At 48.8% G+C, this 27,392-nt stretch overlaps 1 protein-coding gene across 1 annotated transcript in view; it reads left to right on the forward strand.

The window, feature by feature from the left end:
* TNKS (tankyrase) overlaps positions 1–27,392 on the forward strand; it is a 700,580-nt gene that overhangs the window by 453,806 nt on the left and 219,382 nt on the right. The window contains exons 19-20 of the mRNA XM_086961923.1: positions 8,024–8,212; positions 17,390–17,624. Of these exons, the coding sequence (XP_086818049.1) occupies positions 8,024–8,212; positions 17,390–17,624 (424 nt within the window). The remainder of the gene's footprint in view (positions 1–8,023; positions 8,213–17,389; positions 17,625–27,392) is intronic.

Genomic DNA, 27,392 nt, shown 5'->3' on the forward strand with positions numbered 1-27,392 from the left:
ATGTGGGGCCGGCCAACGGCCTAAGGTGCAGGTGTAGGAAGGTACATCCTGACTATGGTTGCCCCAACTTTTTGCCCTGTGTTTTAGCTGGTTTTGGACATAGTCGACCTGGGACCCTGCCAATCAGGACCCCAGGCCTACTGCTCTCTCTTTAAAATGGATTCCATGTACCCTAGGTACATTTCCAATTGGTACTGGGCCACCCTATCAGACCCTGTAACTCAGGGCATGGGTGTACCCAGGGCTGCCAGGGGCTGCAGCATGTATTATGCCACCCCTGGCTGGCCTCTTAAATTTGACACAACTGGCTGCATGACAGCTGGGGCAAAGTCGTGTAATCACCCTTTGCTGTAGGTGTAGTATACCTATACCTAACCCTAAAATGGACACACAGATTCCTATCAGTCACTCCTATGGCAGGCCTTGACAATCCTGAAGGCAGAGTGCTTGGAATCGTGTGAGATGGTGCTCTGGCATGAGCTGAGCCTGTCTGCAGCTTGCGGAATCAAGTCCTAATAGCTGTTCCATGATAACGCATACCATATACTCTTAAGTGCATTATAATCCTCGCGGTTAAATGCTAACTTTGGTATTGCTTTATCAAAACATGTCGAGTAAGGTGTCATACGAATTGGAATACTAACCCCTCGCCAATTCTGGCGACGGGGTTAGCATTCCACCCTTCTAGAGGGACACGACATGTATGTAACTGTGAACCCCGGTTAAAGTTAACTGAAGCCTCAGCTCCACAAAATGGATGCTGCCACCACAGACACGAGTCTGACCCCCTGCAGCTGGGAGTCCTCCCAGTGAGGGGAGCCTGGACAAAGGGTTTCCTGTCAGGGGCGGTGCTAGCACCGTCCCAGACATGGTTTTGTGTATCCTGGGTAGGCAGGGCTTTTCAGGAAGGTGACTGCTGAGTGGCACCCCGGTGCTCACTACGCATAGGCCAGTCAGAACCTGTTCCAGGGGCACACCAGCCCCTGGCCTGGGGAAGTCCGGCAGGGGAGAGGGGTGTAACCACCCCCCTCCTGGTCCCACCCATAGGCAGGACCTAGTCACCGGGTCAGCCCCCTTTTTTAGTATAAAGATGGGAGCGGGCCCCCTGTTAAAATTAGATCATCTTTGGAATCAAGATACCACTTTCTTCGAAAGGACTACACGATTTCTTCTTCAAGATTCTCCCTTGTGGCTAAGGAGTAGTCACCCTGCATCCGCAGGCACCATCCTAAAGAACACTGCGGTCTGCTGCAAGTCCTTCATCACGAATCCGACGACCCAGCTCGACGAGACCCGGCTTCCCTGGCACCTCTGACCTCTACTCACCTCTACAGCCAAGCTGAGACCCGTGAGTGCGACGAGACCTCAAGGGACCGACGATCGCCAAGACTGCACGACATCTTTACTGCAAGCCCACCGTGTCCTCCACTGGTGAGTGCTTTGGGGTCCGAGAAGCCCCGACCCTGCGCAGCTCCAGCACCCAAGATCAGCCCCCCTGCATCTCCACGATCTGCGTGGGGCCCTTCTGCTGTTTGCTGTGCACCGCGTTGTTTGGCTACTAGCCGGCTGGCTTGTGGCCTTCTGAACGACGCCCAACGACTTCACGACTGCTGGTCTGGTTGCTCCAGGCTGGCCCTTGCTTCCTTCTTCAAGAGAGGCACCCCGGACCCTCCTGGTCCACTCCAGACGCCATTTTAGGTCCACCGCGTGGGCTTGAATTTGCCAAGGCTTTGTTGCCCAATCCTGGGTCCAGCGACGCCGACAGCTTCTATCTTCGTGGGACAGCTCGATCCTCCATCCTGGTCGCCGACAACGCCTCCTGGTCCGTGAGATCTTCGAGTCAAGCGTCACCCACTCACCTTGTCGAGGTGGCTACCATCCGGTGCCCTCCTGGTGCCCACTGACTACTGGCTAGTAGTCTCGAACTTGGTCCCCTCTGCTTTCAGGTGTCATCTATCTTCAAGATCCAGGCTTGGATCCGACTGAACTTTCTTCACTGGTCACCGGCCAGCATCTTTTCTTCCGGCTCCTGGTCCGTCTACGAGGATTCCCGACGTCTTTTCAGACCTATGCAGCTGCAGCCCCTGGGCTAGGTAACTTCGGCATTTCGGTGCCCCAGCATAGCCTCACTATCCAAGGGTCAGAATCTACTTTCGTTTTCTCCCTACCAGGTCGGGTTCGCCCGAGAACACTAACTTTCTATTTCCTAGCTACCATAGACTTTTGTCCCGCATCTCGCGTGAGAGTGCACACACTGCACCCGAGTCCCCTAGGCCTCCTAGAAGTAATCTAACGATTCCCTAGTCAAGTCCTAGCGATTCCAAAAGCTATTAGTACTGTACTTACCTGCTAGGAATTTCGCATTCCACTTTCAGAGTATATGGTTTTCCGTGCCCCTCGGGCATTTGTATATACTGTGCTAACTTAAGTATTTTTGTAAGAGTTTTGGTTTGTGCTTAGTACCCTGTCCTCATAAAGAGTACAGGGCTGTTGTGATCTTTAAATAAATAACTGTTTATTTTCATAACACTTGTGTGGTGTCCTTTCACTTGGTATTCAAGGGGTATATGTGTGGTAAACAGCTGGCTTAACACGCCCTCTCGAGTCTTTAGCCTTAGACTGCTCGTATCCACGCTACTAGGATAGCTGGTCTATAAGGTTGACTTACAACCAATCATCAATAAGGGTTGCTGGACTGATACATAGTGTTCACTAGAATAGTGAACACTGCATATCAGGCCACCTTCTCACAGCAGGGTCCACATCTTGAGGCAATGCATCGTCCATGTCCATAGGAGGGTCGAGGGGGAGGCCCCTATAGTCCGCCCACCGCTTCCATATTTTGAAATGCTTGCGGGGGCACCCCCGAGCCTCAAAAACAGGCTGCTCCAGTCCCATGATGAAGTCCAGGCCCGCCTTCCAGGCACTAAGGGGAGGGGCTCGCTCGCTTTTCCAGGCCTGCGCCAGGTCCCTCTTTGCCACCACCAGTCCCAACAGCAGTAGGTGGCGCTTGTAGACGTTGCCCCCAATATTTTCCAACACATGCAGAAGGCCCAACCGGGGCGTACGGGGCAGATCCCATCCCAGCACCTCAGACAGGCAATCCCAAACCCCGGCCCAAAACCGAGTCAACCGCTCACAAGACCATACAGTATGAAGGAGGGTGCCCCTCTCTGAACCACACCGCAGACACTCCGGGTTGGCAATCAGACCCGCCCGCCACAGTCGCTCCCTCGTAAAATAAGCTCGGTGCAGATATTTGAATTGAATAAAGCGGAGGCGGACTGCAATGGCCGTCCCCCGGGGGGATTCCAGGGCTTCGCGCCAATCGTCTTCGTCCAAGGGGCCGACATCGGTTTCCCATAGGGCCTTCAGTGTCGAGAGCGAAGGGGAGCAGTGCGTGACCAGGGATCGGTAGATCTGGGAGACTTTTTTATCACCCAAGTCACCCATAAACAGCTTTGCTTCTATGGGACTGAAGTCTGGGAGCTGCTCCAGCCCTACCAGGCTAGGAGTAAGGGCGTGGCGGAATTGGAGGTAGCGAAAGAACTGGGACCTGGGCATGTCGAATTCAGTGCTGAGCTCCTGAAAGGATTTAAGAGTGGTGCCGGAGAGGACATGCCCCAGGGACGAAACCCCGATTGCGTCCCAGCCGTCAAAGCCCTGCAGCGACGCCAGCGCCGGCAGCAGGCCGTTACGCCACAGCGGAGTCTCCGCCGTAAGTTTGCCCCACCACCCCATGCGGTGTAGAGCCCTCCGCCAAACGGCAAACACTTACTGGGTAACGCGGGGGAGCAATTGTCTCCTCCTGGCCGAGTACAGCAGAGTGTGGAGGGAGGCGCCGTCCATCAGAATGTGCTCCAGGGCATAGGCCGGGTCACCACGGTCCCCATACCACCACTCATTGAGCACCAGGAGATGGGAGGCCTGATAGTAGGACAGCATATCCGCGGTAGCTAAGCCACCGCAGTATGTAGAGAGGAAGCACGTACGGAGCGCCACTCTAGAGGCACCTCCAGCCCACAAGAACCTGCCTAACACTGAGTCAACACTGCGAAACCACTGCGGGTCAATCGGGTAGGGATGATTCTGCAGCTGGTAAAGAAGACGAGGCAAGGCCACCATTTTGAAAATGGCCGACCGGCCGTATATGTTAAGGGGCATACGTGTCCACGTTTTGATGTCCAGCTGGACCCGGTCCCAGACCGGCTGAATGTTCCGGCCCCATGCCTCCGTAGGCGAGGCAGAGAGAAAGACTCCCAAGTATTTCACCCCCTCCACTGCCATCCGAAGGGATGCCGCCCATGGAAGGTCCATCGCGCCATCACCCAGCACCCAGAGAGTCGATTTGCGCGGGTTAAGATAGAGTCCCGACGCCTGGCCGAAGCCCTGCATCAGCTCCAGAACCCGGGGGCCTGTAACTCGGAGGTCGGTCATAAAGAATAGCACGTCGTCCGCATATAAAGCAATGCGGTCCGTGTGGTCCGAGCCCCAGACGAAGCCCCGATACAGCGCGTCAGCGCGGACCCTAGCAGCCAGCGGCTCCATGGCCAGCGCAAATAGGTAGGGAGAGTGGACACCCCTGACGTGTGCCCCGGGTAACCGGGAATCGTGCCGAGGCCGCCCCAGATATCCGCACCGAGGCAGTAACCTCCGTGTAGAGCAAGCGGACGTAGGAGATGAAAGTCGGGCCAAGGTTCAACAGCGGTAGAAGAGTGAATAGGAAGGTCCAACTGACTGAGTCAAAGGCGCTGTCTATGTCGGCCAGCAACAACGCCGCCTGGTCCTCTGAGGCACCGATAGCATCAATCGCCGCCTGCGCCCGCCGAATGTTGTGCCGCGTCGCCCGGCGCGGCATAAAGCCAGCCTGATCAGGATGTACGAGGGCAGTGATGTGGGGAAGCAGGCGGTTCGCGAGTGCTTTGGCCAAGAGCTTGGCCTCAAAATTAATAAGGGAGATAGGTCGGTAGGAGTCGTGGCGGTCCGGGGGTCGCCCCGGCTTCTGGAATACAACGATCTCGGCATGCCGCCAGTCCGGCGGGAGGCGGCCCATCCCACGCGCCATCTCCAATGCACGTAGGTAATGCGGCCCTAGCTGCAGATGGAATTTTCGATAGAACTCACTGGGGAAGCCGCTTGGTCCAGGTGCTTTGCCCATATTCAATTGACCCAGCGCGTCTCCAAGTTCCTCCGCCGTCAGGGGGAGGTCGAGAGCGTCCCGCACCTCATCAGACACCGCAGCTGGGGGGACCGAGGCAAGATAGTCGGCGATGGCAGCGGGAGCGAGAGTCTCCTGGGAGGCGTACTGACCCCTATAGTAATGCGCAAAGCTTGCGGCCAGAGTAGCCGGGTCCGTGATAGCCACACCCGCAGCGTCCACAAGGCCTGGGAGCGTAAGAGGCCGCAAGGTTTGTTGACATAGCCGATGAAGCATCGTGCATGATTTGTCGCCCCACTGATATACCCGGCTACGGGTGGCCAGCCACGCTTGTCGAGCCTCATTCAATAAGATTGCAGAGTGCGTTTGCTGCGCCTGCAGGAGTTGTCGCAGGGAGATGTCATCCGCCGCAGTTCTGTGGCGCGCCTCTAGTTCTTCCACCCGTTCCGCCGCCGCGGCTATGCCCTCTAACCGTGCCCGGCGAGCCGACGTGCACCAACCCAGATCGACACCCCGCAGTGTGGGTTTCATGGCTTCCCAAACTGTCACCGCGTCCACCCCCACATCTAGATTATCTTGCCAGTACTGGGCAATAGCGCCACGAATATGCTGGGAGTAGTCGGGTCGCTGCAGATGCCACGTGGACATCCGCCATCGGAAGGGCTGGCGCGGTCTATGCAGGTCTATCTGGACCGCCACCGGGGAATGGTCGGAGAGCCCGCGAGGCCCTATCGCCGCCCCTTTCACTCTGGCAATGTTGGCCCGTGGGACAAAGACATAATCTAGGCGCGAAAGGGAGCCATGAACCGCTGAGACGTAAGTGTACTCGCGGCGCTCCACATGTAAATGCCGCCACACATCAGCCCAACCCAGTACATCCAACATAGCGCCCAGCCGCGTAGGAGTGGGGACAGGCGCCACCCCGAGCCTCCGCTGCCGGTCCACAGCCACATTCACAACATCATTCCAATCGCCGCCAATCACCGCCAAAGAATCGGGGAGTTCAGCCCATAAAGCGAATAACCGTTCAGCCAAAGCCCATTGCAGAGGGGGGGGGGGGCATACACACACCCAAACACCACCGGCTCCACACCAACTCTCCCCTGGATGAACACGAAGCGCCCCTGAGGGTCAAGCCATTGGCGCTCGTGTGTGTACGCCAGGCGCTTGCTACTGTCTTTTCACACATTTTTTTTTGTTACTTGTAAAGCGGTTTGCTGCATCTTGCTTATGTTTACACTGCATTTTTTCATGTATAATTTCATCTAACAACAAAAGATTATTAAGGCATAACATAAAATGGCCTGTAGTTTGTTTGACACATTACTTTTGTTAGATTATGCTGTGTCCCCCAAATTCTTGTAGCCACATTTAGCATTTTATGCTGTACCATTTCAAACCTCAACTAAGTCATGGGAAAAGAAATACTACTGAAGAATATTGGAGTACATTCATGGGAATCTATTTAATCCTCTAAAAGCATGTAATTCATTCCTACACGTTGCCTAATGTGTGAATAACCCTCTGACGGTTCAGTGTGTTAGCTGTATAAATTTGTAAGGTCTCGTGGCTGTCATGCTTTGAGCAAGGTGTGGCAGAAAGGATCCAAAAGACTCCCTCCCGATTATCCCTTCCCCTCTGATTTCCAGTTAGCCTTGATCCACAGAGTTCTATATGCGGCTTGCATGAGAGCTGTGAATTTCTTGGAAGTATTTAATTAGGAACACTTACCAGGCTCTCCTGGCCTTGTGTATGTCCCACAGCCAGGGCCTGACTAGTCCCTTATGTCACAACAATTAAAAACTACCTTGTGGCGCGAAGTGTTCCCATTTCATTCCTGGCAGAATCTATATATGTTATGTTAATTATATTTGTAGAACGCTGAACACTCCCTACCTCACGTATTTGTGTTTGCAATAGTTACAATGGAGACATGGAAAGAATAGTTCTTTCTTTTCAGTTCTGAAAAATGAAAACATGTGAAGTAGAAGATACTACCCTATCTCAAAGCGTGGATGTAGTTATCTGCTCTTTGTAAGGGGAAGGGGTGAGTGGAGCTTAACTAACAGAAATGTGATCTTCCCACCCCACCATTATACACATTCTCATCATGTAGCCTTTTCCCTTATAATCCTATCCTTAGCTTATGTTTTCCTAAAATATCGCTGTTTTCAGTGTAAGTCAGTGGCAGATGTTAATTTCCCTTTTTTATAACTCAAATCTTTCTATGGTCTCTTCTCAGCTGTCCAGATAGCTTTGTTTTTACTCTTTCCACTACTATGCACCCGCTTCCCCTTCCCACATTTCCTCATTCTTCTGGTGTTGAAGCATCTCCTTTTACGAACCATCTCCTGTACTGGCATTTAAAAACCATAGATACCTGAGAAGGGTTGACTTCAAATAATGGACATGGTGAGAGAGACTGCACCCCAAATCATAGTTTCAAAGTTTCTACTATAACCCCTTTTGTATGACACTCTTCACCTGGTGGAATAGTCACAAGGGATGACAGCCTCAATCGGAGATTCCTTTTAAATATGTTCAAGAAATATAGTTTTCCTTTCTCATTTATATTGGCATTTATCATTACTTTTTTTCGCCATGACGTTTGAGTGCCAGTTAGTTTGATTACAATCCATGTTTATCCGAGCTCTCTGAATATCCCTGTGGATGTAATTGTGTATTATTGCAAATAACTGTACATTAGAAGTTTTTTTTGTGGTGTGGGATATATATATATATATATATATATATATATATATATATATATATATATATATATATATATATATATATATATATATATATATATATATATATATATATATATATTCTTCTTCAGTGATGTTTTCATTATTTTTTCAGCATGTCGACATAGCAGCTCTGCTGATAAAATACAACACGTGTGTAAATGCTACAGATAAATGGGCTTTCACTCCATTACATGAAGCTGCACAGAAAGGAAGGACACAATTGTGTGCGCTGCTCTTAGCGCATGGAGCAGATCCAACTATGAAGAACCAAGAAGGCCAAACTCCCTTAGATCTTGCCACAGTAAGTACTATTACCACAGACAAAACTTTATGCATGAAATTGGTGTGAGAAGTTGCATATGTCGCTGCCAAAGATTTATCTTTAAAATTAAAACTTGGAGTAGGTTTTTCCTCTACTTTGCGAGTGTCTCTTTTTTTTATCTGACAAGAAAGGACAAAGTAACTCCACTTTCCTTGCCTCTGAGTGGTAAGGATCTGATAGATGAGTCTTCCTCAACGTATCCACTACACGGTCCTCAGAGTTTGGGATGTTAGTGGTGCTGTGTCATGGACCTCTTATTTTTTTTGCTCCTCTGTCCTTTTTTTCTAATCTTACGTCCCTCTTGTTCCAGGTTCATCCTTGCTTCTGTAATGTTCACTGAGAATGCCTTCCTCTTCTCTCATTAAAGGTCGGCTTACCATTTTTCCTGACAATTTGAGGTTTTCTTAAAATACTCTTGCATATAAAATATTATCTGATAGAGACTTGAATTACCCGCAGGCGTCAGACTGGATCGGGAGGTTTTTTGTGAGCACTGACCCTGCCGTGCAGGTAGGTGGCATCGTTCAGCTTTCGTGGCATTGTCTGTGCCGGAAGTGATTATATAGGTGCCACCCCGGCACGCTGATCTCAATACTTCTCTTTCTGCGCCAGTCAGCACAGATCTGGAGCGAGCCAACACCCCAACCCCGGAAAGCTTGGTGCTGGTCCAAGCCTCCAGTTCCAGAGTAAATCCTGGCACAGTTCCTACCACCCCACCGGATAGGGAACTCAAAATGCTGGACACCTTGGGTAAGAAAATGTTTTCTTCCACCAGCCTGACATTTGTCTGTGAACAACACGTGCCTTTTAGGCTGTTAATCCCATTCCCTTTGGAATTCTGCTGTGCAGGTGCTGCCTATGGTCCCGGAGGAGGCCTGGGCCATACTCTCCCAAGCTATGGCTGATGGGAGAGGCGCAGCTAAGTTCACAATCTGAAGTGGACTGGACACAACCGATATGTTAGGCAGAGCGTTTTTTGTTGTCGGCCTTACGGTGCCACACCTGGCTGAGGATAACTAGATGTTCGAGGCATATGAGTTGCAGATCTTACACTGTGCATTAGATCGCCACCTGGTGTTGGGCTCGGATGATTGCATGTTGTTGTCGTCTTGGAAGAAGTCGACGCGCAAAACTTTCAAAAACAAACTTTAACTTCAATATACATAGACTCAACCTCATCACTTCGATTCCGGTCGTCGACGCGGGCAGTCGGGCCTACCCACGCGGTGAGGCCTAGACCTCATGGAAAGGACGCCATTCAAAAAATGCCCCAGGTGTGGAGCGAAATTTCCACACAGCGACCAACACGGGGTGTGTAACCTGTGTTTATAACCTGAACACGATGAGTCGAACTGTACAGCTTGTGCGTCCTTTCGATCCAAGAAAACCATTCGAGATCGGAGAGCCATTCGACGCGACATGCAGAGATCCACTCTGGAACCGGTGGATATCTTTGTCGAAGGTCCATGTGTCCTTGAGGAAGCTTCCGATAATCTCCAGATCGTATCTGAGGCAGACAACTCCGATGACTCCATACCATCAGGTCAACGCGTGAGTACAACTGCTCTTACCCCAGCCCAACCACCTAAACCAAAGGCTAAGGTCAAAACTCTGCCTTGGGGGCCCAGTCGAGATCGAGACATTGCTTCGAAAGCCCCGCCATAGAGCCCGGCTCCGTAGAAAATATTAAAGCCTTCTGGTAGCTCCATACCAAGCAAACCGCACGTGCCGATACGACCAGCTCCCTCGGCACCTAAACCGAAAGAAATCCCTGTTCCGAAATAGACCCAGAAACCGTCGACTCCGAAATAACAATACTCCACCGAAACCAATGAAATCTGCTTCCACCCCAAAATCTTCGGTGCCGAAACCCACAAAATCTGTTCACGATGACTCCAAGCCCTCGAGCCACGCCTCGACTCCGAAAACAAAACCTTTGGTGCCGAAAAGTACGCCACAGGACTATACAACAACTCCTAATGCTAAAGACAAACAAACCAGGCCCGGAGCCGAAAAAATCGGCGCCAAAAGCAATTTCTGAAGAAGAGCTTTTCAGACCTGATCCTCTGCAAAAGAGGATATACATAGACCCAGAAACAGGACATGTTTCCACCACACCACACAGGAAGAGGAAGTCCGATACTGCACCTACACCTCCAGTGCCTGTCAAGAAGAAGGACTCTGCCACATCTCCTATGCACCCTTCTTCTCCTGTATCTCCCTCTCCTGCTCTCCCTTTAAACATTTCACCTCAAATTTCTCTTTCATTCACCACAACATACACCTCCTCAGGATGCTGATGATGATCAGTATAGCATGGGGGGAGGGAAAAACCCAGATGACCCTTTTCCCTACCCAGCAGGTTCACCAGACTGGGAGTATCCGAACCCACAGGATATACCAGATATTCCTGACCCACATCTATATCCATCTAAACCTTCTCCTCCAGAAGACTAGATTGGGTTTGGACACTTAATTAATAGGGCTGCCATCTATCACAATGTCACCATGCATTCAGATGAGGCAGAAGAAGATTTGTTACTAGACACTTTTGAACAATCCCAAAAATCTGTGCAAATACTGCTAATGATTAAAGGAGTTATTAAACATGCCCCAGAGGTGTTTAAAGATCCTGTACGGGCTAGAATCATAAACCCCAGGATAGAAAAAAAGTACAGACCAGCTCCTGGGGATCCTGCTTATATTAAGGGACAGCTACCCTTAGACTCCCTAGTAGTTTTAAACGCTAGGAAAAGAGCAAACTCACAAACCTCAGGAGATGCACCACCCCCTGATAAAGAATCCAAAATCATAGATGCATTGGGAAAAAGAATAGCTTCCCAAGCCAGTGTTGCATGGTGCATTGCTAACGCACAGGTCCTCCTAGCAAGATGAGACAAGGCTCACTATGATCAGCTAGAGAAGCTCTTACAACATCTACCTGATCAATATAAGGCACAAGCAGATGACCTCACACAAGAGGGTAAGCTTATATCTAATGCCTCCATTAAATGCGCACTAGATGTAGCAGACACGGCATCTAGGGCAATAAACACCAGTGTCCTTCTTAGACGTCACATGTGGCTACGCATTTCAGGATTTAAGCAACAGGTACAGACTACTATCTTAAATCAACCATTCAACCAACAACAGTTTGGTCCAGAGTATACACAGCTCTGGAAAAAATGAAAAAAGACACTGATAGAGCCCAGTCTATGAGAGCTATGCAGTCCACCCTAGCAAAAGGCTCCTTTTGTCGCTCCTTTTACAGAGAAGGCTCCAAACAAGCTGGAGCAGACAATTCAGCTTCCGTTAAAACTAATAAACAAGCATCCTCTAATAAAGGATACTTCAGAGGAGGCTACAGAGGTAATACCAATAAGGGAAGAGGTCGAGGTAACAACAACAACAATCGATCCTCTTCCACCACTAAACAGTGACTTCCTTCAGCTTCCCTAACAGCATACCACTCCTGTAGGGGGGAGATTAACACAGTTCTACCTGTCTGGAATTCCATCACAACAGACAAGTGGGTAAGACAGATTATCCAGTATGGTTACTGCCTAGAGCTTACAGTTACCCCTCCAAAAATACCACACAGACGGCGCCCAATGTCTGCACAACACCTAACGCTGCTCCATCAAGAGGATCTCTCATTGCTACAAAAATATGCAATAGAGCTAGTTCCATTGCAACATCAAGTAACAGGGGTCTACTCACTCTACTTCCTAATACCCAAAAAGGATGGAACACTAAGACCAATTCTAGATTTGAGGCCTCTCAATCTCTATATACACTCAGATCGTTTTCATATGATCACTTTACAACAAGTGCTCCCATTATTGCAACAAGACCTCAGACGCCTACTTTCACATTCCCATACATCCTTCTCACAGGAAGTATCTCAGGTTTGTGCTAGGACAACACTATCAATTCAAAGTCCTTCCATTCGGGGCAACAACAGCACCCAGAGTGTTCACAAAGATCTTAGCAGTAGTAGCAGCACATCTCAGAATACAACAGATCCATGTCTTCCCATACTTAGACTATTGGCTCATAAAGGCCAAGTCATTCAATCAGTGTGTGTTCAACACATCTCACACAATTCAGACACTGCACTACTTGGGGTTTACAATAAACCACACCAAGTCTCATCTACAGCCCTCTCATGTACATTAATACCTAGGGCCTACCATAAACACCAATACAGCTCTAGCTTATCCCAGTCCAGCCAGGATACAGAGCATTCAAGCCTTAATCACAAGGTTTCAAAATCAACACTCTCTCCCATCCAGAGTGTTCAGGCAATTAATAGGCTTGATTGCATCTTGCATTTTTATTGTACCATATGCAAGCCTGCAAATACGTCCATTGCAGGAATGTCTAGCACATCAGTGGAATCAGGCACAAGGACAACTGACAGACCTGGTGTTGTTGGACAGCCGCACACATCGCTCTCTGCAGTGGTGGAACACCAAAAACTTGTCCAGAGGGCGGCTGTTCCTAGAGCCTGTTCCACAAATAATACTGACAACAGATGCATCCCTGACAGGTTGGGGAGCACATCTGCCCCACCACACAACTCAGAGAAGACGGACTGCTCAACGGAGGGTGCTTCACATCAATCACCTAGAGTTGCTAGCGATTTTCCTGGCACTAAAGTCCTTCCAAGTACACATACAAAACAAAACTGTCTTAATCCGGACGGACAACATGACAGCCATGCACTACATACAGAAACAAGGAGGCACATACTCCCTGCAACTGTCCCAGCTCGCACAAAACATTTGGAGATGGGCCATTCCACAAAACATATATCACAATCAGATAGCCGATCTGTTAAGTCGACAGACACAACAGATTCACGAATGGGAACTACATCTGCAAGTTCTTCAACCATTCTTTCACAAGTGGGGTCATCCAGACATAGACCTGTTTGCCACAAACGAAAACGCAAAATGCCCAACCTTCGCCGCTAGGTTTCCACACCCGTTGTCCAAGGGCAATGCGATATGGATGAACTGGTCCGGCAGATTTGCGTACCCTTTTACGCCAACCCCACTAATACCACTAGTGGTATGCAAGCTCAGACAACAGTCTCTCAAACTGATCCTGTTGGCTTCCACATGGGCACGCCAACCATGGTTCACCGCTCTGCTAGAACTCTCTAGTTCCACACCAAAGACTGTCTCAGACACCATCCATGCTAACGCAGAACCATGGAGACATCAGGCATCCAGATCCAAGTCAACTGAATCTGGCGATCTGGCTCCTGAAGTCTTAGAGTTTGGTTACCTTAACCTGCCACCAGACTATGAATATCATTAAAGAAGTCAGAAGACCTACTACTAGAGTTTGCTATGCTGCTAAATGGAAATTATTTGCCATTTACTGCAATAATAATCCAATTGATCCTTTAGATGCTTCCATCCAAAATATTAACTCTTACCTTCTCCATTTACAAAGATGTAATCTACCATATTTATCTATACGCTTACATCTCTCAGCCATTGCAGCATATCTACAAAACAGACAACATATGTCGTTATTTAGAGTACCTGCAATCAAAGCTTTTATGGAAGGATTAAAAAGAATCATTCCTCCTAGGTTACCACCATCTCCAGTGTGGAACCTAAACATTGTGCTTACAAGGCTCATTGGGCCCCCTTTTTCTACCTTTACATAAGTGTGAACTGCAATTTCTCAATTGGAAAACAGCTTTCCTTATTGCTATTACCTGTCTTAGAAGAGTTCGTGAGATTCAAGCTTTCACTATACAAGAACCGTTTTTACAATTACACCGTAACAAGGTGGTTCTACGGACTGATCCTAAATTCCTTCCTAAAGTAATTACTCCTTTTCATCTAAATCAATCAGTAGAGTTACCAGTGTTTTTTCAAAACCCAGACTCTGTAGCAGAAAGAGCTCTACATACACTAGATGTAAAAAGAGCTCTTCTCTATTACATTGATAGGACCAAATCCTTTCCTAAAACAAAGCAACTGTTTGTAGCTTTCTCTTCACCACATAAAGGCAACCCCATTTCAAAATCAGGAATTGCAAGGTGGATTGTGAAATTTATACAAATATGCTATCACATGGCAAAACGCACATTAACAGTTCCTCCTAGAGCACCCTCCACACGTAACCTAGGAGCCTCCATGGCTTTTTTTGGGAACATTCCCCTAGAAGATATCTGCAAGGCAGCAACATTGTGTAAAACACACACATTCACTAAACAATATTGTGTTAATGTGCAAGCTAAGCAGCTAGCTGCAGTAGGCCAAGCTGTCCTCAAAACTCTCTTTCAAACTACTGCAACAGATACAGGTGACCACCGCAAGGGGAGACACTGCTGTACAATTGATGCACAGTGTAAGATCTGCAGCTCATATGCCTCAAACGGAAATTGCTACTTACCAGTATGCATCTGCTCTTGGCATGTAGAGCTGCAGATTCTTACACGCCCTCCCGCCTCCCTGGGGCCTGTATCTGTTCCAGTTCTATCTTAATTAGATATACATGCATGGACATCCCTTCTTTATTTCTACAAACTCCGTCAATTCCCATCATGGCGAAAAACAATGTAAGGATGAAGCCGATGCCCATGCGTACTATCGTCCAAGAGAGTAGTCACCTATCTCGTGACTACAGAGACTGCTTCTAAGACAACAAGATGCAATCATCCAAGCCCAACACCAGGTGGCGATCTAATGCACAGTGTAAGAATCTGCAGCCACAGCCGAAAATCCACTTCCATTCCTTTTAACCGTGCTGCACCATTCACCAGTTTCAGGGCGGATCACGGAGGACCATCTGGCCATCTTACAGTAGGAAGTGCAGAACCCTTTGACCAAAATGGCCATAGAGAGAGCTCCAGCTGCAGAAGTTGAAACTGTGTTACTCTTGCTGCTTTTTAGTGCTGAAGGACAGAGGCCATCATCCCATTTTACATCTTTACCCTCTCAACGCCTACCTGAATAAGAACAAATTCAGGATGCCCATACTTGTCCAGATCCTATTTACCCACGAGACTGGATGGTAGCATTGAACCTGTAGGACACTTATTTTCATGGTCCTGCCCTGCGGGCCATAGGTGCTACTTGCAGTTCACAGTGGGCCAGGAGCACTTTCAGTTAGGAGTGCTCCCTTTTGACCTCATCCATGCCCCTTGGATGTTCCCAAAAGTGATGGAGCTAGTTTCAGAGGTCAGTGATACCAGTCTTTCCCTACTTCGACAACGGGCTGAAGTCGGTGTTGCACCAGACAGTAGTCAACCACCTCCAGACAAGAACACTGTAGGGTTTCAATATCAGCGTATCAGTCTCACCTGACTCCTTTGCAAACACCCCCTGTTCATTGGAGCTATTCTGGATATGGAATGATTTCATACATTTTCTCTGGAGGGTAGAGTCGAACATTCGGGCTATGATCCTGGTGTTCTAGCCTCGGTCCTGTTTCTCAGTACGTATGACTGAGGTTCTTGAAGATGTTGGCCTCCTCTATCCTGCTCGCCAAATTCACCAGGTGGCAAATGCGGGCTCTGCAGTGGGACCTCAAATCCCCATGGGCAAAATCTCAGTTGAATCTGTCAGATTGTTTCCAGATTTCGGTGTTGACTGCAAAAGATTTGCAGTGGTGGCTACTGGTCTGGGATTGTTACACCCAGAGCTGACAGTAGTCACTGATGCATCACTGCTGTGATCAGGAGGCCATCTGGGAGTGTTAATCGGAGATCTCTGACGAAGGCTCGACTCAGCATCAGTATGTTGGAGTGGAGGGTGATTTGCTTGGCGTTTTTAAGGCCTACCGACCCGCCAACAAAGGTAAGTTGGTGCAGGTGCATCCCCCAACAAGGCTTGTTTCAAAGCTGCTACCACTGCATTAGCAAGCATAAGGAATGCTTGTTATTAACATCTGTCAGGCGGCTTTGTGGGCATCGGTGCAGATGTCATGAAGCACTATTGCTTTGACTGGTCCATGAAGAGGGGCATTTTGCCAACTTGATCCGGCACAAATTTTTGATATGAGCCAGTTAATTGACCCACCACTTTGGGAGCTACTGTTATTGTATTTGTTCACAAGGTGAGCATTCTATGGTTAGATGTAGCCATCAGAACAATGTTACTAACCTTCAGTAATGATGTATCTGGTGGTTAGTCAATCTAACCGTAGATTCCTTACTGACCCTCCCATCACCCCGTTGTGTGAACTTGACTCTTTCACACATAAAAAGGTTCTACACTTCGATATCTGCATAGGATCTGGACAGGTGTGGGCATCTTGCTGATGGACTCTGCATTTGAGGGCGCGGGCAGCATAGAAAGAAACTGACGTCTGCGTGCATTGGTGGAAATTATATGCAGCTCTGCTCATTACTTCTGCAGTGGAACGACATCTGCGCAGAGCCTCACGCCACCTACCAACGTGCAGGTGTACTGCTTTCGTGTTCCTATATCCAGTCTGACCCCTGGGGAATATTTAGAAGGTGAGGATACTACAGTATCCACCAAAAAGATCATTACGGAAGCTAAGTAACTTGTTCTTTGCATCATTTGGACCTCTGCTAGCTTCCATGGCACTGTGCCTCTTATGTGAGAGGTTTAGTTCGAATTTGTAATTAGCTATCAAATGCTACACATCATACAGAGTGTACTTTCTGGCACACAAGTGGCAACTACAAAGTGTAGGCTAATGAACACAGGCAATGGTGAAGCTAAACATAAAAACTCTGCAAACTTGCCTAGTTAAAAATAATTCTTTGTATACTTGCTTGTAAAGCTCTGCAACAATATTTCATCTGTAATTTAGTATGCACATGGAAAAAGATCAGCAAAAGTACATATTCTAATAATGTTTTAGTCCCAAAATATATTGTGGTGGTTTATTGCCGGTCTGGTTCACCAAGATTGCACTCCTAAACGAAAAGTATTACCTACCTGATTTGTAAAGACCTATGTCTGAGGTTCCTGGACTGGTTAGTTGGGTATTAAAATACTATACGTTAACTTGAGGAAAGGAATTATATTAAACAATTTATTTACTGATTCGTTAAACAGCTAAAACGATAAAATACTGTTTAACAGCATTTGTAAAAATTTTGCATCCAGTAATAAATTAAAAAAAAAAAATTGTGATTGTGTTCTTGTTCTTTAGGCAGATGATATCAGAGCTTTGCTGATAGATGCCATGCCACCAGATGCATTGCCCACCTGTTTGAAACCTCAGGCTACAGTAGTCAGTGCCTCGTTAATATCTCCGGTATCGACACCTTCCTGTTTGTCTGCTGCCAGCAGTATAGACAACCTAACTGGTCCCCTTGCTGAACTAGCCGTGGGTGGTGCATCAAATGCTGGCGATGGAGCAGCTGGAACAGAAAGAAAAGAAGAAGGTAAGATTTATGTTATGTTTGGATACATTTGAAGAGTGGAAACAAAGCTCCTTGAAAATCAAGGATTTAAAGAATCATAAGCCTACTGGATGAACTGTGCGGGTTAACTGAATGTCAAAAATAAATAAATAACCATGACATACTATCACTTAGAACGTTGCCTAGTATTGTTCATCAAAATAAATGCAGACACAATTGCTTAAATGTATTCAAACTCTAATGATTGATATGTCTTCAGGTTGCTCATTTGAGGATATCTTCCAGGCTATAGACCGTATCTAAAAAACCTTTTTCCTAATAGTAGGTTCGAGGCATGTGGGCTGCTGAATTCATATCTGTGCATAGATCGCCGCCTAGTGTTGGGTCCGGATGATTGCACATTGTTGTCCTGGAAGAGTCTTCGAAGTATCACGAGATAGGTGGCTCCTCCCCTGGACTACAGTGCGCATGGGCATCGACTCCATCCCCAGATTGTTTTTTTCCGCCATTGGGTTCGGATGTGTTTTGGTTCCCTCTGTCGGAATCGATAGTTGTTTAATTTCTTTTACTCGAGACCAAAAGGTCTTTAGGATTCGCGTCGGTATTGTCTATCGTTCGGGTTCGTTTGTTTCATCGACTCCGAGCCAACTCCGCCCTTCTGCGTGCTTTCGGCGCGGACGGGCCTACACGACGCTCCACTCTACTTCATCATGGAACGAAGTCCATTTAAGAGGTGCCCGGTGTGTGCCTCGAAGTACCCACGTATCGATGTGCACCCGGTGTGCAATAAGTGCTTGTCGCCGGACCTCGACGAGGCCAAGTGTATGGCCTGCTCCAAGTTCCGGTCGAAGAAGACGCTCAAGCTCCGCCGAGCTGGGAGACTGCAGGCCCAGCGATCGGCACCCCCTCCGACGGACATCTTCGACGCGGAGGATGTCGGCGACGACACTATCCAAGATATCACGGAATCTAACCCAGCGTCGGAGGTCGAGGAAGACTACGACGCGGAAGACGAGGATTTCGGTGAAGTCGTCGAGGAGGTAGGGGACGACGACGGGGCCATTGCCACCGTAGAGGATAGCTCGGAGGAGCTTCCTCACACTGACTCCGGGGCCGGCCAACATTATAAGGCCCAGGCTGAGGGATCGCCTTAGGGCCTTACCCAAAGTCTTGATTCCCGTCCCACGGCTCCGCCTTCCGGCCCGGCCACGGACATGGATGCGGCGCCACTTCCGGTACCGAAACCAAAAGTGAAACCATCGGTCTCGACGCCAGACGTCTCGAAACCGAAAGCGCAGGTCGCACTGGTCGGATCAAAGGCTTCGGAGGCCTTGGCGCCGAAGAAATCCAAGATGGCCGTCGAGCTCAAGGGGCACGCCAAAATGGCCGACCCGAAGACTACGGTGTCGAAGCCGAAGGTGAAAACGGGCGAAGCGGGGGCGTCGGCGCCGAAGTTGGTCGACGCACTTAAGTCGCATCGATGCCAAGAAGGTCGACGACCATAACAAGACCACAAAGAAGCGGCAGGACGACCCCAAGTCTATCGCTGACCCGCTTCCACTCCAGAAGGCCAAGGGGGCTGCTGCGTCGGCTCCGAAGACTGCGGCCTCGGTCGGCAGACCAAAGACTGCTTCAGAAGACTCTCTCGAGTCGGTCCGTCCCTCCGCCTCGCTCACGAAAAAGGTCAACGAGTCCCTTCAGTGTATTAGGGAAGGGACCGCGGCAGTCGAGCCGCAGGACACTGTGCCCAAGCCTCTTCAAAAACCGGCGAAAATGGCCACGCCGATCCTCTTCACGTTACCGCCGAAAACGGCGCCGAAGGCTTTCGCATCAAAGCCCGGGGCCGGGGGGCCCCCGAAGTTATCCTCGACGCCGAAGTTATCCTCGACGCCGAAGGCATCGTTGGTGGTTCCAGGCCCGCGCCACCAACCACTGGCAGAAGAAGAGCGTCGAGGTAGTCATCGACGCCAACACAGGCAAGCTCTCTCTCCTTAAAAGGAAGATCACCCCTGAACCAGCTTTGGAGCATTTCCAAATCCCACGGAAAAAGAAGACAAACCTTGCTGGTGCCTCGGCCCCTTTTAGAGCCGGCATCACCTCAAGGTCATGAACTTTCACCCACTCATTCAAATGTTGAGGAGGGTGATGGTGACGACGAGGATGAGTATGCCTACCCGGTCTACTCAGACCCAGAGGATGTGACTGAGCCTTGGTCTGCTGGGGGCGACCCTGGGGACTCGCATTCCGGACAGGAGCCTCAGCTCTTTTCAGCAAAAACTTCTCCAACTGAGGACTCTGCAGCTTTCAATGCTCTTATTGAAAGGGCTTTTATGAAAACAAGGAACCCACACTCAAAATCTTTTCACACCGTTTTAACTCAGGATGAAGAAGGATAAACAAACCTGAATATGTTTATCTCGGCAATTACTTGCGCCGTTTTATTCAAGAATTTTTGAAGTGAAAAAACGATTTATATCAAGAGAAGTCTCAATGTCTTGAACTTACTTGCCAAACACGTAAACTTATACAAATTCAAAAACATACGTGAATGAACAAACATAAGAAAGAGTACATATAGGTTAAAGACTCAAATCCAACATAACATAATTGCGCAATAATTAAACAAAAACAAACATTTAAATTATGCAGAGCATAAAACAAATATGCATTACAAAAATAAGTGCAAAGGGAATACTCATTACATCATCATACGGTGTTCAAAAAAATAGTTGACCAAAATGAAGCCTTTTAGTGTGCTTCCATATAACAAAACAACCTCTCGGTAGCAATGTTAACAGGCGTAATGTTCCGAACAGTCTTAATTATTTCTAAACTGGCTAGGATTTAATCCTGCACGCCTACGCGTTTCGAGTTTGGGAGGGATCTTCTCAAACTCTCTTCAGGGCCAAATATATTCCATTCCCCTTTTGATGACCTCTAGGGATTTGAGGTAATTCAATTCGTCCAGAAAAATCTTGCAATTCAATACGGTCTGTGCGGTACTCTGCTTAACAGGTACAAGAGAAACCAATTTGGGCTGTAGTTCTCATATATGTAGATGTCCGTTTTCAGCCTTGCGCGTGGTAGCGCTTTTGCCGTTTTGAAGTTCAAGCGTCTCTTAGTTCGCGGTGAACTCAGTAATTAATCCGGGTCCCTTCTTGATAGTTTTCTCTATTTCCGCGGTTCTGTCAGCGCCGCAACCAGCGTTTCTGCCACATTCCTTCCAAGGAAGGAATGTGGCAGAAACGCTGGTTGCGGCGCTGACAGAACCGCGGAAATAGAGAAAACTATCAAGAAGGGACAAGGAAGGAATGTGGCAGAAACGCTGGTTGCGGCGCTGACAGAACCGCGGAAATAGAGAAAACTATCAAGAAGGGACCCGGATTAATTACTGAGTTCACCGCGAACTAAGAGACGCTTGAACTTCAAAACGGCAAAAGCGCTACCACGCGCAAGGCTGAAAACGGACATCTACATATATGAGAACTACAGCCCAAATTGGTTTCTCTTGTACCTGTTAAGCAGAGTACCGCACAGACCGTATTGAATTGCAAGATTTTTCTGGACGAATTGAATTACCTCAAATCCCTAGAGGTCATCAAAAGGGGAATGGAATATATTTGGCCCTGAAGAGAGTTTGAGAAGATCCCTCCCAAACTCGAAACGCGTAGGCGTGCAGGATTAAATCCTAGCCAGTTTAGAAATAATTAAGACTGTTAGGAACATTACGCCTGTTAACATTGCTACCGAGAGGTTGTTTTGTTATATGGAAGCACACTAAAAGGCTTCATTTTGGTCAACTATTTTTTTGAACACCGTATGATGATGTAATGAGTATTCCCTTTGCACTTATTTTTGTAATGCATATTTGTTTTATACTCTGCATAATTTAAATGTTTGTTTTTGTTTAATTATTGCGCAATTATGTTATGTTGGATTTGAGTCTTTAACCTATATGTACTCTTTCTTATGTTTGTTCATTCACGTATGTTTTTGAATTTGTATAAGTTTACGTGTTTGGCAAGTAAGTTCAAGACATTGAGACTTCTCTTGATATAAATCGTTTTTTCACTTCAAAAATTCTTGAATAAAACGGCGCAAGTAATTGCCGAGATAAACATATTCAGGTTTGTTTATCCTTCTTCATCCTGAGTTAAAACGGTGTGAAAAGATTTTGAGTGTGGGTTCCTTGTTTTCATAAACTATATGGGCCCTTACCCCACTCATGTCCGAATGGGCCACACTCCCCCTTTTTTTGTAAAAACTTATTGAAAGGGCGGCAGCCAACCATGACGTCGATCTCCATGCAGACCCAGTAGACATCGATTTTCTTTTTGACACCTTTTCAGTCGCTGAAAAAACTGTAAAGACTTTGCCAATGCTAAAAGGGGTGTTAAAACATGCGCCGGAGGTCTTCAAGGAGCCCACCCGAGCAAGAGTTGTCAACCCACGTATTGACAAAAAGTACAAGGCAGCGCCCACTGATCCAACGTACATCAAAGGACAGTTGCCTCTGGATTCCTTGGTCGTCTCCAATGCTCGCAAAAGAGCCAACTCGCAGACTACGGGTGATGCTCCTCCCCCAGACAAGGAATCGAAGGTCTTTGAGGCTTCGGGGAAGCGTGTTGCTGCGCAGGCTGCGAACATATGGCGCACATACAATACACAGGCGCTGCTTGCGCGTTACGACAGGGCTCACTACGACACTCTAGAGACCCTTCTACAGCACCTGCCAGAGCAGTATAAGGAAGCAGCTGAGATGCTGATACAGGAGGGGAAGCTTATCACCAATGCTTCAATTAAGTGCGCTCTGGATGTGGCTGACACCGCCTCAAGAGTGATAAACACTAGCGTTCTACTGCGTAGGCATGCATGGCTCAGAATATCAGGTTTCAAGCCAGACATTCAGACTACCATCCTCAACCAAACTGTCAACCCAGACCACCTGTGTGGCCCAGAAGGTGATACCACCCTCGAATAAATGAAGAAGGACACCGACACTGCTAAGTCTATGGGTGCCTTGCAATCACAGCAGTTTCGGGGTGGTTCCTTTCGCCGCTCCAATAACAGAGGCACCTCAAGGGGTCAAGCGTCTCAGTCAACGCAGTTCTATAAGAGTAACACCCAAACCTCTTATACCAACAAGGGTCGTGGTGGATACCGTGGCAACAACGTCAAAGGCAGAGGACGTGGTAATAACAGCTCCAGGTCCTCCGCCGCCAACAAACAGTGATGCCTTGTCACTGCCCCCCGACCACGCAACACCGGTCGGGGGGAGACTCCAGCAGTTCCTGCCCGTGTGGAGGTCCATCACCACGGACAGGTGGGTCAGATCTCTTATCCAATATGGTTATTGTCTGGAGCTCACATCCACTCCACCCAACATACCCCCAAAAAGCCGTCCTATGTCCGGCGAGCACTTGCACTTGTTGCAGCAGGAAGTCAACGTCATGCTGCAAAAAGGAGCAATAGAGCTCGTGCCCCTGCAAGAACAAGGTACGGGAGTTTACTCCCTGTACTTTCTAATTCCAAAAAAGGACGGATCCCTCAGACCCATCTTAGACCTCAGACCTCTAAACTTTTACATTCTGTCAGAACATTTCCATATGCTCACGCTGCAACAGGTTCTCCCACTGCTTCGGCAAGGGGACTTCCTGGCGACTCTGGACCTCAAGGATGCGTACTTTCACATTCCACTGCATCCTTCCCACAGAAAGTACCTCAGATTCACCATTCAAAACCAGCACTACCAGTTCAAGGTTTTGCCTTTTGGGGTCACCACAGCGCAGAGGGTCTTCACAAAGTGCCTGGCGACGGTGGAGGCGCATCTGAGACGTCAAAACATCCACGTCTACCCCTATCTGGACGACTGGCTCATTCAAGCGAAGTCGGCCCAGCAGTGCGCCGACCACGTGTCCCACACCATTCACCTTCTGCACGATCTGGGTTTCTCACTGAATTACCCAAAATCACATCTCCAGCCCGCCCACATACGGCAGTATCTGGGTGCGACTATAAACTGCGCAGCCGAATTCAGTGAGAGTCAACAGCATTCAGTCGCTGATCCAAAGATTCAGACCTCAACACTCGCTTCCAGCCAGAGTGTTCATGCAGTTGATAGGCATGATGGCCTCCTGCATCTCCATAGTCCCGCATGCGAGACTACATATGCGTCTGCTTCAGGAGTGCTTAGCACGTCAGTGGACTCAGGCTCACGGGCAATTAAAGGACCTAGTGTTGGTGAGCGGTCGGGCATACACCTCTCTGCATTGGTGGAATCCACAAAACCTTTGCAAGGGCCGACCGTTTCAAGAGCCTGTGCCGCAGATCATCCTGACAACGGACGCTTCTCTCCAGGGTTGGGGAGCGCATGTACTCCAATACACGGTGCAGGGACTATGGACACTACAGCAAAGGAAGATGCACATCAATGTACTGGAACTGATGGCAATCTTCATGGCCTTAAAGGCGTTCAAAGTACATCTGTGCAACAAGGTTGTGTTGATCCGAACGGACAACATGACAGCCATGTACTACATTCAGAAACAGGGGGGGCACACACTCTCCGCAGCTGTCTCATCTGGCTCAGAGCATGTGGAAGTGGGCCATTCAGAGGAACATTTTGGCAGAACATCTCCCAGGCAAGGACAATCAGATGGCGGACCTGCTCAGCAGGCACAGCCATCAAATGCACGAGTGGGAGATACACCCATCAGTTCTCCAACCGTACTTCCAAAGATGGGGTCATCCAGAGATCGACCTGTTCGCCACAAGGGAGAACGCAAAATGCCAAAGCTTCGCCGCCAGGTTCCCACACCCGCAATCACAGGGCAATGCGATGTGGATGAACTGGTCAGGCAGATTTGCGTACGCTTTTCCCCCAGCACCCCTGATACCGCTGGTGGCGCGCAAGCTCAGGCAGCACTCGATGACTCTCATCCTAGTTGCTCCAACGTGGGCTCGCCAACCATGGTACACCACGTTTATGGAACTCTCCGTGGTACCGCATCAAAGGCTTCGTCTCACACCCAGCCTTCTGACGCAGAGCCATGGCGACATTCAGCACCCAGATCCGCAACAGCTCAACCTAGCGATCTGGCTCCTGAAGTCCTAGAGTTTGGCTACCTCAACCTTCCTCCCAATTGCATGGACATCATTCGGGAGGCTAGGAAGCCCACTACTAGAGCCTGTTATGCGGCGAAATGGAAGCGGTTTGTCATCTACTGCACAAACCACAACATCGATCCACTAGATGCTTCTATTCAGAACATCATCTGTTATCTGTTCCATCTATACAAGTGTAATCTGGCATATACTTCCATTCGCATTCACCTGTCTGCGATGGCCGCATACCTCCAAAATAGACAGCACCTTTCCCTTTTCAAGGTACCTGCCATCAAAGCATTTCTGGAAGGCCTCAAGAGAGTCATTCCGCCACAGACTCCACCAGCTCCTGAATGGAACCTCAATGTGGTTCTTACAAGACTGATGGGTCCTCCCTTTGAGCCTCTACATTCCTGCGAGGTTCAATTCTTAACATGGACAGTGGCTTTTCTTGTAGCAATTACATCGCTACGGAGGGTTAGTGAACTGCAAGCCCTCACAATCCAAGAGCCTTTCTTCCAAGTTCATGCTAATAGAGTGGTGCTCCGCACAAACCCTAAATTTTTACCCAAGGTTGTGTCTCAGTTCCACATCAACCAAACCATTGAGTTGCCAGTTTTCTTTCAGAATCCAGAGTCACTGGCGGAGCGGATGCTCCACACCCTTGACGTTAAACGGGCCCCAATGTATTACATTGATAGGACCAAGGATTTTAGAAAGACTAAGCAACTGTTTGTCGCCTTGCGCCACACCACAAAGGTAACCCTATTTCCAAGGCTGGTATTGCTAGGTCGATCGTGAAATGTATTCAAATCTGCTATGCAAAGGCAAAGCGCACTCTTAGCATTCCACCAAGAGCCCACTCCACCAGAAAGTTGGGGGCCTCTATGGCTTTCCTTGGAAACATTCCCTTAGAGGACGTATGTAGAGCAGCCACATGGTCTACCACACATACATTTACTAAACATTACTGTGTAGACGTGCACTCCAAACAGCAGGCAGCTGTAGGGCAGGCTGTTCTCAAAACACTTTTCCAAACTGCTGCAGCTGGCACGGGCGGCCGCCGCTAAGGGAGGGACTGCTATGTATTCTATGCACAGATATGAATTCAGCAGCCCACATGCCTCGAACTGCAAATGCTACTTACCAGTATGCATCTGTTCTTGGCATGTAGGGCTGCTGACATTCATATCGCCCGCCCTCCTCCCCGGCGCCTGTGGCAGCTGCAGTGTTCACATTACATCTCATGGCATGGTCATCTTTCACTGAGTTCCACTCCATCTTGGCCACAATGGCTAAAAACAATCTGGGGATGGAGTCGATGCCCATGCGCACTGTAGTCCAGGGGAGGAGCCACCTATCTCGTGATACTTCGAAGACTCTTCCAGGACAACAATGTGCAATCATCCGGACCCAACACTAGGCGTCGATCTATGCACAGATATGAATGTCAGCAGCCCTACATGCCAAGAACAGATGCATACTGGTAAGTAGCATTTGCACTCTCTAGCGTTCCACCTCGCTCTTCCTGTTGATCCGGCCGCAACACTCCCAACTATGACTGTGCCCCCGGTCAGCGTTGACACAATCCTCATCCCTGACACAGAGCCTGACAAGTGTCGATCGACGTTGGTTCCAATGCTGGAAGGGACTTTTGTTCCTGTATTCGTCCCCGATGTTGATTTTGTACCGGTAGGTGGTGAAGAGGACTGGGGGGGGGGGGGCGCAGCTGGACTCTTTAACCGACCAGCTTGAAGACCCCATGGTCTGGTGGATGGTTCTAGGTGAGACCAGTGGGTTGGGCACTTCAACTGACACTGGCTTGCTTTCTCCCCCTACCGTGGCTATGGATGAGGTGGGCAATCCTACTTAATGGTGGTGAGAAGGGCAGCCGAGGTCCTGGTCCTTGTGCTTCCTTTGGTGGCAGACAGAACTAACCTCCTGACGGAGTTGCTGCAGCCTGCGGCTTCTACCTCGGAACCTCTTTTTCCTTTTAATGAAGCCCTTGCTGATGTCCTTCTGGGCACTTGGTCTAGGTCAAGAAAAGGGGCTCCTGTGGACAGGACAATCGCCTGCTGGCATCACCCCGCTCCAGGTGACCCAGCATTCCTTACACATCTTCCCCTGGGCTTTCTTGTCCAAGCCTGATCTTCCAAAGGTGCGTTCCCTTCTGTTTCCCCCTATAAGGAATCCAAGAAGCTGGCCCATCTTGGGAAGAAGATGTTTTCTTCCTCCAGCTTGGCATTGCGGTCAGTAAATACTGCTTGCCTCTTGGGCCGATATTCCCATACCATCTGGGATATGGTTGTACAGACGCTGTTTCAGTGCCCAGAGGAGGCCTGGGCCGTTCTCTCCCAGGCAGTTGGGAATGGGAGAGATGCAGCGAAATTCACCATTTGTTTGCACTGGACACTACTGACTCACTGGGCAGCACTGTTACCTCGAAAGTAGCATAACGACACCACCTGGTTGAGGACTTCTGGCTTTTCAGGGAATGTCCAATCTACTCAGATAGACATGCCCTTTGATGGCACTCGCCTTTTTGGTGAGAAGGCCAGTTTGGCGCTTGAGTGCTTCAAGGAATCTCGGGCTACGGCCAGATGCTTGAACTTCACGGCTCCAACCAGTCTGCCTTTTGTGGTCACTGCCACTGTCAGCCCAGCCACTGAATCATGCAAGCTGTCC

This window comes from Lissotriton vulgaris, chromosome 3_1 (genome assembly GCF_964263255.1).
Source record: "Lissotriton vulgaris chromosome 3_1, aLisVul1.2, whole genome shotgun sequence".
NCBI classification, from domain to species: domain Eukaryota; kingdom Metazoa; phylum Chordata; class Amphibia; order Caudata; family Salamandridae; genus Lissotriton; species Lissotriton vulgaris.